The 14,885-nt window shown below is 42.7% G+C and overlaps 1 protein-coding gene across 1 annotated transcript in view; it reads right to left on the bottom strand.

Moving 5' to 3' along the window:
* The window catches only part of LOC133116666 (neural cell adhesion molecule 2-like), a 282,790-nt gene that overhangs the window by 11,836 nt on the left and 256,069 nt on the right, over window positions 1-14,885 (bottom strand). Inside the window, exons 14-15 of the mRNA XM_061226498.1 lie at window positions 14,427-14,548; window positions 10,345-10,522 (exon numbers count right to left, since the gene is read on the bottom strand). Coding sequence (XP_061082482.1) covers window positions 10,345-10,522; window positions 14,427-14,548 — 300 coding nt within the window. The remainder of the gene's footprint in view (window positions 1-10,344; window positions 10,523-14,426; window positions 14,549-14,885) is intronic.

Here is a 14,885-nt window from a genome sequence, read left to right as displayed (position 1 = left end):
TGACATGTGCAGGAGCTAGAAAGCTGGAGATTTGAGCGACACAAGCCCAAAACTTTGCGTGATGAATGCGGAAGAGCAAGCTTCTAACATCCAAAAAGCCTCTTTAAAATTAGGTTTGATATGCTGCTCAATATTACCATGTCAGATGACATTGTTGGTCTTATTTCTCCAAATATGCTACCATTCGATTATCATCCAAGAAGAATAAAGCACTCTATTTGCTTCTATTAAATGGCTTCGAGCTCGGGTATTTGGCGTGATGAAACAAACTTTTATGACCACAGATGTCACTAAATCCAACAAAACTGAAACAATTACGCATAGACACTTATCATGAGCCTCATTGGAACAGTTGGATGTGGATGTGAACATCAAATCAGATGCTATTGTTCATTATTCATAGGAAAATCTAAGCTTTCTTCTACTAAGTAGTGAAATGAGGTCCCCTGAAATTCTGACTTATGATGAAATACATTTGATTTTCAGACAAACGGCTCAGCGCTGCACGGCTTTCTGGACATTTTTTATCATTCCGGACATGTTTATTTTTCCTCTGGAAGAAGTGTTCTTTATGGGCACTGTGATTATTGTAATGAGCACCAATAAACACGGCAGCCATTTATTTAATTTTGCAGGAATAGGCCAGACAATGGAGAAGCGTTTAAGTACCAGCTCTTGGGGGGCGGGGGCGGGGGGGGGGGGGGGGCGAAAACAAAACAAATGTAATGCGGTGCTTCAACAGTGCTATCACATCGCTGGAGCACAGAACGAGCAGGGCATTATAGCTGGACTGGGGAACATTCAAAGTACATCATCACAACAATATGATAGACATTACGTTCTGTTAGACTGTGGCCCCTGCTATCTATTTAATCTATGTAAATATATGTCTTTATAGTATGTTAATTACCAACTGTCATAAATGACAAAACAAAAAGAAACCTGCAACACGAAAAGCTTATTTGGCATAAGCCTCAAAGGCCTACCCTGTGAATTTCAGCTTGTTTTTCAGTCCGATAAGTGACTGTAGAACCTTGCATGTTTCCTTTAATAATGTTCACAACGCTACCATATGAAGGCTTATGGTTCACCATGCACTAATGTGCAGGTGTGGTTCCCAAACTCATTCCTGGAAGACCAGTGAATGCTGGTTTTCCTTTCAGACTGCCAGATGCCTAGTTTTCGACAGATTTCCAAATTATTTGTACATGTCCAGTTTGTGGTCCTGAGCGGACAATGTAATGTCCGGTCTGAGTAATCGATTGAGAAATTCAACCTCGCTCTGGTCTGTGAAAGGTTTCCATAGCGATAGTAAGCAGAGCCCCCCCCCTCCCCTCCCAGCCTGCCACTGTTCCCAGCAGCCCCACCCAGCCCTCGGTTTGGGCTTCCAGCTCTGTGTGCTGTCCAGTTCTGACAGCTCCTAAATCAGCCAACCCTATATCCCTTCCAACCGCAATGGCAATTCCAGAATTGTAACAATCTGTTCATTTTTCTTAATTAGGTGCTTTCATGTTTAGAGATGTCAGAAATAGCTTTGAATTCCATGAAGAATAAAAGTCCCGTGTTCATATTGTGCTTATTGTGCTACAGTACGGTATATTTCAAACCACTACATAGAGGCAATAATATCTGTAACTTATCTAAATAAATACTGAAGTTATTACAATACACAGCTATAGTTATTGAAATACCAAACAATGCATGTACTTTTTCTGGATTCACTGAGGAAAGGCTAAGGCTATAGATCAACCTCAATGACAAATAATTCAGGGGTTTACTTCTGAGCATACTAAGCTAAACTCAATTGCTAACATTAGGGTTCGGCAGGATCAAGATGAGACTAGTAAAACCACACACATACTTAAAACTTAAGGTATGTTTTCTTGTTTAATCTAGAATAGCATTCTGCTAAAATGATAAATGCAACATATGCTGAGGTAATAAATATGATGAGATAAAATAATGGCTAAGCAATAAAATCCTCATACATAATTACATACATAATTTTATCCATTGTCCTTTTGGCCAAGCATTAGTATTGCATTCATGTTTTCCTTTGACAATGCAATTATCCTGATTTCATATGACCACTGGAAGAGATTTTCTGGAAGCAGAAATAATTTATACAATCAATTATTTACATCCTTATTAATGGCGTGAAAATAGAATGTGGTATTTGAATAATAAACATTCTGAACGAGTCGAAGTTATTAAAGCAAATCTACATCGTGTGAATATAAAAAATAACAATAACAAAAAACACGCATGCGCGCGCACACACTTGCTGTTCTTCACTGCTGTAAGTGGGATCAACTGGAGTGAAACAAATGTTACAATTAGAGGTACTTTTTGACTGACGCATTATCTATTAAATCAGGCCTACTTGAAATCGTATCTAAATTGGCAACTAATGTGCTGATTCATATCCTCTGCATAAACTGTCAGAAACAGAATATTGGGGTGGTCTCACTGCACGTACGACAGCAACGATGGCAGACTCGAAGGGAACACAAGTTGTAGGCTGCTTATCTGCTCTTAATCACATAACTTATTCAGCAAGGACACAGCCAAACGCACACGGCCATCTTAAACCCTGAAAGATACAGAGCCGACTGAGCTGGAGGTCAGTCGGCATCTCAGAGCAACAGTCCCTTTGCCTCAGGTGAGGGTCTGAAGGGTGGCTGGTGACCATGTGATCAGATTAGAGTAGGTCACAGGGCACTCCAGGGCAACGTGGGAAACGCAGTCCTGCACACGAATGAGCTTTAACGGTACGGCGGCAAAGATGTGAAGGTAGAGGATTGTCTCATAAGAGGGTGTGAAGATGTGAGGAGACTCTGTATCACTCCGTAAGAAGGTGGGGAGATGTGAGCGGAGGGTAAATTAAGCCGTTCTTCTCCTTCTCCTCCACTGACAAAACCATGCATCTGGCACACACTTAACACAGTTCCAGGGCATATCCTCCACTCAGCACTGGGGAGATACCACAGCATTAATGTGTAATGAGAATGGGGGGAGGAGATGGCACTGTTTGAGGACCAAACGAATAAACTCCAAACAGGGGTTTCGGGAGTCGCACCGTACAGGAGGGCAGTGTAGAGGTATGGCTGTGTGAGTCATATGGACACAAATACATTCTCACGTTACTTATGAGCACCGTTTTGTACAAGTGTATGCATTCAACGAAATGTTCAATGTTCTGTTTTAGAAATTCGCTATTTAACAGCGGCACATTTAAATAATGTAATGTTTTGTTTTATGTTTTTTTTAGATCCAGAAAATGGAAATGCAATTTTAATGATGTTTTTAAAAATCCATTTGAAGCATTTAATGGAAATGAAAAATAATGAATGCAGCATTCTATGTTTTCCTGACGGCACCAGAAAGCAGATGAATATTCAACAGTGAGGAAACAGAGAGATTATTATCAGGGCAGATGTGGGAAGGGAACATAGAAGATTAACCTGGCCAAGACCCTTCTGAAGCAGAGCATCCGCAGAGAAGAAAGTAGGTTTGCAGAGATGCAGTAGGTTTGCTGTAATGAGAGCGCAGTAATACATTTGGAGTAACACTGGTGGAATGCAATCTGCAGCCAGCAAAAGGTACACCAGAATTTATGAAGTTGGTGGTTTTTTAAGTTTTTTTTTCTTCTAATTTTTCCAATTTTCTCCCAATTATCGATGTTAGCTGAGCACTGTTGTGCGCAGCAATCCTACCAACTCCTGCTGAGTCCCTCCCTTGGAGTTATTATGCGGCAACCCTATTATGCCGCTCCAGAGAGTCGGCCAAACTCGGCTTTGGCAGGGAATCGAACCCCGGTCGTCGGTGGTCATCAAGGTCCATTACTTTAGCCGTGTGCCACCATGGCTCCCTATGTTTTTAGGTTTTTAACGGCAAAGGCAGTTAGGGGCAGAGTTTTTAATGGTGAAGGCAGTTGGTGGCAGAGTCTAAGAGCACTGCGGTTGGTGGCAGAATTTTTAAGGGAACGCCAGTTGGTGGCAGAGTTTTTAAGTTGTTAACAGTAAAGGCAGCGGGTGGCAGGGTTTTTAAGAACGCCAGTTGGTGGCAGAGTTTTTAAGTTGGTAACGGTAAAGGCAGTTGGTGGCAGAGTTTTTAAGGGAATGCCAGTTGGTGGCAGAGTTTTTAAGAGAACACCAGTTGGTGGCAGAGTTTTTAAGTTGTTAACAGTAAAGGCAGTTGGTGGCAGAGTTTTTAAGGGAACGCCAGTTGGTGGCAGAGTTTTTAAGTTGTTAACGGTGAAGGCAGTTGGTGGCAGTTGACTGTGAAACAAACACAGCAGTGGATGGTGACAGGTCACAATGAGATGCATTATGCATGTGAAGGGAATAGCACAGCAGAGCTGTTGGGAGAGAAACAGCAGGCACACAGAGCACTGGAACGTAGTTATCAAAATGGAGGAGGAGGAGGGAGAGAGAGAAAAGGAAATGTATGTTAAAAGTGATTAATTAACACATCCGCGTCTGGTTTTACATTTGCATATTTATGCACAAATATAAAGCCAAGGATGTGTTAATTAATTGCTGTTTGGTTGTGAAGAGGCACCCTGTCTACACACAGCACAGAGTATAGTGTACTATACACACACAGTGTATACACACAACCACAAACACACACATGCACACACAGTTTGCAGGGCATTCCCAGTCCTAGCTGGCGGATCAGCAGGACAGTGGGCTAACAATGTTTCTTAATCAGCAGCAGAATGAGCAAACTGAACATGGATTACATCTGTAATGCTAATACTGCTCAGCGTGGCCAAGTGGTCTAAACCTGGAAAGCACTTGTAAAGCCTGGCGACAACAGCCTGGCTACGGCCTTGCAGCATGAGACTGAGTCTGATGCAACTGTCTCCAGCTCTGATTTCTTTGAAAGGATAGATGAAAGGACTTGTTTCGTCGTCAAAACGTCCACTGAGAAATGTCACCCGGTCTCTCCAGTTTAATTTGCTGATATGCATTCCTTGAAGGCCCTGGTGGTTCAACTGCTCCTGTGTGCCATGGCCTCTAGCTGCCTGTCCGTCAAACGCACTCCGCGCTACAAGAAGCGTGGCAGTAGCGAACCTTGGTCGAGTCGAGATGAGAAGGTTAAAAGCAATGTTTGTAATACAGCGATATACTGAATAGAAGCTGATAGAAAAGCATTAACACGTTTGTGAAGCTCTATTGAAATGAATTAAAAGCATAATTCACCGGCACCCTCTGCTCTCTCCTGTCTCCTGGGTTCTGTCACACAATACATTTTTTATAATGAGAGCAGACAGGCAATCGACTGACCTTGTTTCAAATGCGCCATTTCCAAAGCCTGTTTTCCATTTGAAAAGCAGCTCTGACACAGAGTTTAGTCTCTGTATTATCAGCATAAATAAGTAAATACTCCCCCTGAAGACGGCCCAGTGGTCTCACGGAAGCCTTAAACCGCTTGAAGCCAGCGTTCAGATCTTTTTCTCCCAGCCAAGATTTGTTCACACGTGTTTGATGTTCATTTATATCAGAACACATTAAATTCAATTTACCCATTACTGAGTAGGATGTGTTTCTCAGATGTGTGAAGCACCTAAACTATTTCCGTGACAATTACACACCTACTCAGTCATAATTAATTCACATGCAGCCATTTTATAATTGATTTATAATTGATTTGCTAAAGAAATGTTCAATGTGGCAGCCGAAAACCAACATCACAAACTCTAAATCCCGATAAGCAGCCAGCTCTTTCAGCTCTGCACATTAAAGTGGAAACTCTTTCATTTAAAAGAGAGAATTCTTGAGAAAGTCTTCATTAATACTTCACATACGGCCACCAGAAAAAAAAGACTTGCTCGTGTTTATATGGAAGTAATTTCAGTATATACTTTATACTAAACTCTGTCCCACTGACGAATACTTTCATATTTTCTTACCAAGTTTCTGCATCTCCTTCATAAGCATGAAACATCTCTGCAGCTCTGAACAGCTTGCTATCGGCTTAGAGCACAGCCAAGACCATCTCAATGATATCAAACACAGGCTGACATTTCCCCTTGCACCGGGGGGGAATGGCCATCAGGGGGCAGCGACGCGCACTTGTGTCTCCTTGCGGCGAGAGAAACAGAGAAGGACTGTTTTACTAAGCTCTTTCTACAGGCCTGCCAGTCTGTGTCCTTGTCAGAGGGGGACGCAAGGCTGGAAATGACAGCTCGGGCTGTACTGGTGTCACAGTGTGTCAGAGGTAGATATCCTGCCATGGGAGACTGACAGTGGCTATGGTCTGTAAGGGAGCAAAATAAGGCATCAATAAGGCAATGTAGGCCTGAAAGACTGAATGTTGTAGCTAAAAAACACATTCCCTTCAGCCATTCAATTGCTAATGGTCCTCATTTTTAAAGTCAAGTCAAGTCAAAGTAAAGTGAAAGGTATCATTTTCAGTGAGGATCACATGTGTAGCCGATTGCCCATATATTTTTGATGCCACATCAAGTGTGGTTTTATTACTTTTGTGTACTTTAAATAAAATAGTATTATTGTATCATACAATTTATGATGAACCAACAGTGTTCATGTAAAGATGAACTGCACTCCTTTATTAAGAGAACATTTAATCATCACAGTGTAACACCAAGTCAGTTAAACTTCAGGGATATCAATCGGTGCATTTAGGAAGCACAAGTGATTGTGAATAAATTTCACCTGCTTTGGTGCAAATGAAAGTGACAACAGGTGCAATAGAGATGCAAAAGCAAGACAACCCCCAAAAAGGTAATGGTTTTGTATGTAGTGGCCACAGACAATTACGCTCTCCTTATCCTTCCTGACTGATTCTTCTCTAGTTTTGTGTTCTGCTAGTGTCCTTGTCACTACTGGTAGCATGAGGCGGTACCTGCAGCCAAATCAGGTTACACAGGTAGTCCAGCTCCTCCAGGATTGCACATCCATACATGCGGTCACAAGAAGGTTTGCTGTCTCCCAGCACAGTCTCAAGAGCATGGAGGAGATACCAGGAGACACAAGGAGAGCTAGAAAGGGCCGTAGAAGGGCATGAACCCCGCAGCAGGACTGGTATCTGCTCTTTTGTGAGAGAAGGAACAGAAGGAGCACTGCCAGAGCCCAACACATTGACCTCCAGCAGGCTACTGGTGTGCATGTTTCTGACCAAACTGTCAGAAACTGACTCCATGAGGGTGGCATGACGGCCCGACGTCCTCTAGTGGAACCTGTGCTCACAGCCCAGCACCGTGCAGCTCGATTGGCATTTGCGAGCGACCACCATAATTAGCAGGTCCACCATTGGCACCCTGTTCTCTTCACAGATGAGAGCAGGTTCACACTGAGCACATGTGACAGGCATGAAAGAGTCTGGAGACGCCGTGGTGAACGTTATGCTGCCTGTAACATCATCCAGCATGACCGGTTTGGCGGTGGGTCAGGGATGGTCTGGGGAGGCATATCCTTGGAGGGTCGCACAGACCTCCATGTCATAGCCAACGGTACCCTGACTGCTGTTCGGTACAGGGATGCAATCCTCAGACCGATTGTCAGACCTTACGCTGGTGCAGTGGGCCCTGGGTCCCTCCTGCTGCAGGACAATGCCCGGCCTCATGTGGCCAGAGTGTGTAGGCAGTTCCTGGATGAGGAAGGCATTGATGCCATTGACTGGCCCTCACGTTCCCCTGACCTAAATCCAATTGAGCACCTGTGGGACGTTATGTATCAGTGCATGCCCAGACATTGTCGGGAGTGCGTACAGGCACACAGGGGCCATACACACTACTGAGTCACATTATGAGTTGCCGTGAAAATTCACAAGTAGGATTAGCCTGTGATTTAAATTCTTTATTTTCAGTGTGATTTTGAATCCAGCCCTCAATGGGTTGATGATTTTGATTTCCTTTGACCATTGTTACATCATTTTGTTCAACAAATTATACAAATGTACAGATTTTCAACTTGAATAAATTGTTCATCAAGATCTGATATTTCCCTTAAGTGTTCCCTTGATTTTTTTGAGCAGTGTATTATCCAGCAAGGGACCCTGCTACATTTAATTATTAATAAAAACGTATCCTTTGAAACACAACAGACCCAACAGAGATTGCATTCCTTCATGTGAAGCATTCATGTTATTCTGTTCGTCTCTACACTGTACATACATAGAGAACAGAGCCATACACCAGCTCCACAAAGTCATGGAACATCAGCAGTTATCAATGCACTATGCAGCTTTTAATTACATTCAGCGACACATTATTATTTTCCAAAATCTAAAACTATTTAGTCCACTGATTCCATACATGTTTTGTGCAATTGGCTTTGGATTGACCAGCTATTGTCAATGGCAGCAATCCATGCAGATATGTCAGTCCATTCTTATGTATTCTGTGGACGACATTAATGACCATCTAACCATGGATCCTTACTGTACCAGCTTCGGTCTTAGTTTCTCAGGTGGCTTGGTTCAGTTTATTGTGGTTATTTGCAGTTCAACTCTTGTCCTAGTATTGGCAGAACAGCTTGTTTACAAACTGTACATTATTGCACTGTACCACGAGAGTGACCAGATGCAAATAGTCCAAATCCGGGACAAAGTCAGATTTTGCGGGACTATGCAGGACAGATTGGTAATGCCCATTCTTTATAGGTTACCAATGGAAACGTATAAAACTTGATATATGCTAATGCATATCAGAATATATATCTATGTCCACTAGCTTGGACATAAATTGTGTGGTTCAGAGATACAGTTAGGATAAAATGCAAAATACACCCGCTTTTGTATGACCACAATCTCTGAGTCTGATAGGTCATCCTATCTATTCTGTTTTATGATCTATTCTGTTTTAACTGTGGAAAGAACATAATCATTTGATTAAAAAATAATCAGTCAAGAAGTAATCAATATCTCACGTACCAATAATAGCTTTCCATCAATATTTAGATTTCACATTTGGTTCACCATTTTTGCCACATTGGAATGCCCATACCTCTCCTCTAATATATGCTGTCTCTGTCAAAACCTAAGCATAATCATTATGTTAATAAAAAGATTAGTTTTAATTGGAGATTAGTATTAGCATAATCAATGTTTATATGATTAAAAATCCCATGGCAAATGCACAAAATATAAATCTGGGATATATTTGGTAGTTACATAAACAATCAAAAAAACAGATTTTTTAAATAATTGGCCATAGGTAAATTAAGGTAAGAGTGTGTGTTTGTGTGTTTGTGTGTGTGTGTGTGTGTGTGTGTGTGTGTGTACGCGCCTTTTTCTGTGTGTACACCAATGTTCTTTTGAGGTCTCACAATGGGGGACCTGTTTCCTTCCAGCTTTCAAGAAAAAAGTGATGCTGGTTGCTTTTACTGCAAAAGACACCAGGATATAAATGCAACCAAGAATGCAGGCATGTGCACCATCTGATATTTTCTATAAACAAACTCAGAACACTGTTGACATAGAGCTATGAATAAATCTCTTCAAACAGAGAAGGCATTGAACAGTGCTGTTGGTTTATATGCCACTCCAGAGGTCTCTTTCCCCATTGAATTGTTTGTGGCATATTCACGTTCTGTCTCAGCTCAACCACGCACCTAGCCGTGGAAAGGCTCCTGCTATGATATAATATTTCCATAATGTTTCTAAAACAATAGACATTAGCATGAAGCATCTGGAAGCCAGTAAGTATGGGCATTGGCAAGGATTGCAAAGTCTGATTCATAGAAAATATGACAGCTTGTGCTCCAAAAACACAAAGGCCTGCACTGCCTAACACGCCAGCAGCTATTCAGTCAAAATCCCTTACTGGCTATCCACTTCCAGATTTCATATTGATTAATAGTCCAAAACCTGTCATTGCCTGTGCCTTTTACACTCGTTTGTGCTAATCCTCCACACCCTCGCCGGCACGATTCACAAGAGCCTTCAACGGCTTAGCCTTAAACCAACACTTCACACTGTTAAGAGTCAAACATTCATTTCTCACAATCTTTCACTCTGAGAGTATCTGTTTACATCACACCTGGGTGAATTAGCGCCACTGGCAATGTGGAGAGAGAGCAGTCGGAGGAGCGAGGGAGAGAAGGAGGTGGGGGAAGGAGGAAGCAGACCTGCATCAAATACATAATTGTTTGGGATTCAAATACTTGTGTATGCTTCACTGAGCTTGTCTGGTGTACTGGAACCAAGATAATACTTTAAAAAAACGTATGGTTGGTTTACCAAGCAAGATCAATCGAGCACAGGAATGTATTTCAATCCAAAACGATGATGTATTTGGCCCTGGTCTGGGGAGAGGTGGAGGAAGAGGAGGAGGAGGAGGAGGAGGAGGGATGGATGTAGAGCTGCTCATACCCGTGATGTCCGGTCTCTGGGGCATGGAGAACTGGAAGTACGTGGGTTCGGAGAGGCCCTTGACGTTCCTGGCGGTGATCTCCACCTCGTAGCGTGTGTTCCACTGCAGGTGCTGCAGCAGCACGAAGTCGTTCATCCCAGGAACCAGCTTCGTCATCCACTGTTCATCTTTCTCCTGCTGGGGAAATGCACACACACACACACACACACACACACACACACACACACAGACAAACATCACAATTCAGAAGATGCTCTTATCCAGAAAGACTTGCATTACATTTTTACATTTGCCCACATTCATAGATGGTTATTTCACTGGAGCACCTGACTCAAAGGTACAACAGAAGTGCCCTATCAGGGAACCTGCACCCTTTCAGTTAAAAGCCCACTTTCCTATCCAATAACAATTTTATAGTATTTAAACTAAAAATGTTATTTGCTTGTGTGTGCGTCATTGCATACTAAATGTGTGTGTGTGTGTGCGTGTGTGTGTGTGCGTATCTCCGTGTGTAGGTGTTTGTGTTAGCTATTGCGCGTCCACCATTCCCTTCAGTGCAGGTGCTTTTAATGCTTTAATGGCCGTTAAAGGCTGCTAAAGGCTGAATTCAGAAACTATCTCCACCTCCATCCTCTCCGCTGTACTCCCTGAACCTCAGCGTATTCCTGTATGATATTCATTTGTGAATGCTGACAAAGCTTATCCAGCCTGGTCACAGGGATGAAAATAACAGCACCCTCTACAGACTCTCCTCTTCCAGGCAATTTCACATTTTGACATGTTAAAATACTAGAGCTCTCCAAAGACTTAAACCTGATAATATGCATTTTGCAGGATGCCAGTTTGTAGGCTATCGAGGGGGTCAGGCTGTAATATCTCAGCATCTCAATTCTCCCACAGCTGTATTTGCAGTTACTCAATTTTCTTGTCTCTGAATCTGTGGTATGAAAACATTTTTGTTTCGACAGCCTCAAAAGACCAAGGGCACCTCTATTCAGTCAGTTGGATCAACTCATTGAACACGGCAACAGTTTGATCATTTATTTACCTATTACCAAGTTCGTGAAATGAACTCGCATCATTCATCATAAATTATGAACCAAAGAAAACAAATAATATGTCATTAAGCAATTGCTATCATTTAGAGATTCTGAAGGAGCTTTTTGTTTGTTTTGGGGGTTTTTGTCCTCCTGGAAGCAAAATATTACATATTACTGGATGATTTCACAGCAGTGGCTGAAGACCTTTTTTCTGAGGTCTTTAAAAACATGACTTGCATTAAAAATAACAATAATTCACCAGAAGGAACAGAAACGGCCTCATTTTATGAATATGTTGACGTCTGCCTGTCACTTTACCAGGGCTAACTGCAGAGGAGGAAAGTCCAGGGGTCGGAAAGTAAGTCCTGTTATGGGTTTCGTCACAGCCAGCTGATTTCTCTAAATAGTTCTACCTCCTGGCTGAAGAATTGAGCCATATGCAAACCCAGGTGATTGGAACAAAACAATTCCTGAACCTGAATTTTCTACAGTATGACAGACTGTACGGGCATCATGGTTTTTAAGATACACAGCGGTCTGGGGAAGTCAAGATTTAAGAGTAATGCATGCATGGAGGAATACATAATTACATAGCTAGATGAACGCTAGACACCATTTTGACACATCTTCCCATTATTCCCAGCATTTTCCCAACGTCACAGCTTCAGCTTCAGGTCACACTCTGGAAGTGGTGGTGCCCATTACGAGGAGTAACTAGTAACTTGTTACATGTAGGTCGAAGGCTGAGGTGGCCCAATATAACAACCGACTCCTTCTTCTTCAGTATTGTCAACATCAGAGTCAATCTCTACAGCCATATGCAAGAACTTTCAGGGTTGTTTAATAATTTAAAAAATACTAATAATAATAATGCCCGTGTGGGGTTGACCTTCCCATAACTCGCTGAGTCATAAATCTCTCTTTGACGGCTCAGCCCTTGTACGGCAGCTGCTCCTCCCCAGGTATCTTCTCTCCTCCGCCCGGTCTCGCGCTCCAACAGCGGGGTTGCCAGAACAGCGCGGAGAATTGTGCAAAGTTATTAGCTGGCAGGTCGGAGCCGGGCGACCCCACGAGATCCAATTACCATGTCCTCCAATTAGAGTTTATTAGAGGCATCTGCCAAGGTCACCGGTGGAGTCCTGCCACACAACAGCGCGGTGGCTGCTGACAACCAGGAGGATGTAGATCAAAGCAGGACGCAGTCAATCCTCAGTGGTTAAGTGACTAAAGGTTTGTATAATCAATTCAACTTCAGTTCCTTTTTTTAACCACATTTTTATTCTGTATGTTTTTTTTCTGCATCTGCTAATTGGGATGCATTAGTCCACTCCTAAATCAGGGGTCTCAAACCCCAGTCCTGGAGGGCTGCAGTGTCTGCAGGTGTTTGTTTCAATTAAATCGGCAGACAACTAGAACCTAGAGAACAAGGTGTGTGGGCTCTTTAGCCAATCAAAGACTTGAATTAATCACTACTGCTGAAACACACCGAAAACCAGCAGATACGTGTGTGTAAAAAAAACATGCCCTGTGGTTGGTGGGGTGGATCGTTGTACTCAACCGAATGTGACATTCAGGGCTATTCTGCTCAATTAAAATCAGAGCGCTGGGGATCTCTACTGGCACTGCTTACAGTGTGTCACCTAGGGCCTATCGATTAAGTATCACCTGCCCTGAGATGAAGCAGCCAGGGTCCTTGAGTGACATCTACATTCAATTAAAAAGTCAATTGAAATGCAATATCTTAAGGCATTATGTTCAATCCGTCCACAGTACAATATCTCATACCATGTGTGTGTAACTCTTACAGAGGTCACAAGGATCAATGTGTAACTCAATAAAAAATACTATTATAATTTTCACTGACAAGAGTAACCTTTTATTACACTAGAAAATGGAAAATTGCCACATTCAAAGGAGAGAGATATGTACTCTCTCACGCTCTTTTTTTTTTTTCTTATCCGTCATTCTGTCTCCTTTTTCCCACTACGGTCAGGATTAATTATCTTTGGTTTTGACTTACAATTGAATTTCTACCCGAAACATAATATTACAAGTTAATCTAGGTGATTCTTTAACTCCCCATGCTCTATCCGAATTGATTTCTGAGTCAAATTTAAGGCAGGAAGTTGATTGAATCTTCCTATTGATCTGTCTGACTCCTGTGACTTCCAGTAAGACCGTGTCCGATGCTTTCGCTCTCCTCATTTCCTTCTTCCAAGAACAGGTGGGAATCACACCCTCCAGCCGGCAGACCGTGACATAATTTCTTAGAAAACGAGTTCAGGCCACACACCTGCATTTCAGTTAAACTCCATTGCGGGTGGCTTCTCCTACACGCCATGAAAACACATGGTACTTCTGTTCTGTTTAGCCCATTTTACAGAAGCATGAACAGTGAAATATTAAAATAATATTTTCAAAACAAACAAGCTGCGTCCTACTGAGGGACCGGTGGTAATTATGAACAGGTGGCAATTACCACACCTGAACAACAACATATTTTTCACATCAGCAATGTACCCTCACACAACTACAAGAGTTATTAGTCTGCTTATGAGTACGTACCACATACTGATGTTCCTCTACGGATGAATAGGCATCCCACGGGCTAATAATAACCAGCCTGCAACTCTTTAACGCACTTTTCAGCCTTTCGGAAAATATTCACGGCGGCTTCAGAAAGCACACAGACCCGTTCAGTTTATTTGCACATCTATTATTGAGTTAGCTGAGTAAAACCCGGAATGGCCAAAACGTGGAACACGGACTGAAGTAAAGAAGCGCTGTTCCGGGAATGCGCTCTGGGCAGTCATCCAGCAAGCTCACTAATCCCGCTTCGTGAACCAGGCCCCTGGTCTACAAGCAGATGTTTAATATTATTATCAATATTGACTCTTGGGTTTCTGTGCCTTTAATTAGCGCGCTCGCTGACGGAAGACGACTGTTAGGAAACAGTGTGAATTGGCCTGCGGAACTGCAGCGGGGAGTGGCAGCAGGTGGTCCCTTGCGTGGCGGATGTCGGATGCGGCGTTCCCGCTTACCATCTTGTACTTGATTATGTACTCCACGATGGGCATTCCGCCATCATCCTGCTTCACCAGGCCCAGTCTGTAGGCCTTCCCCACCCCCCTCTGCCCGTGCACTGCTGGGGGGCTCGGTTCTCCTGGGGAGGGGGGTGACAGTCACAACATGTTGCGTATCGACATGCCGACAAGCACGCAAAACAGAGCGTGTTTGTGTGCCACAGCCATGTTTCATACATTCATAAATGTCTACAGTGTTTGTGTGTTCAGTGACAGTATATCTGCTACTAGATAAACATGAAGTGTGATCACTTTCTTTAAAAAAAAAAGACTGCCATGAAGACCATCGCCTTTTTATTAGTCACAACATGCTGCATATCAAGTAGTGACACAAAACAGAGTGCTGCCATGTTTCATACGTTCATAAATGTCTTAAGTATGGGTGTGTTCAGTTCTATCCACTACTCAGTAAAAAAA

This window comes from Conger conger, chromosome 17 (genome assembly GCF_963514075.1).
Source record: "Conger conger chromosome 17, fConCon1.1, whole genome shotgun sequence".
Lineage (NCBI taxonomy): Eukaryota > Metazoa > Chordata > Actinopteri > Anguilliformes > Congridae > Conger > Conger conger.
This window is presented reverse-complemented; position numbering and strand designations above follow the sequence as displayed.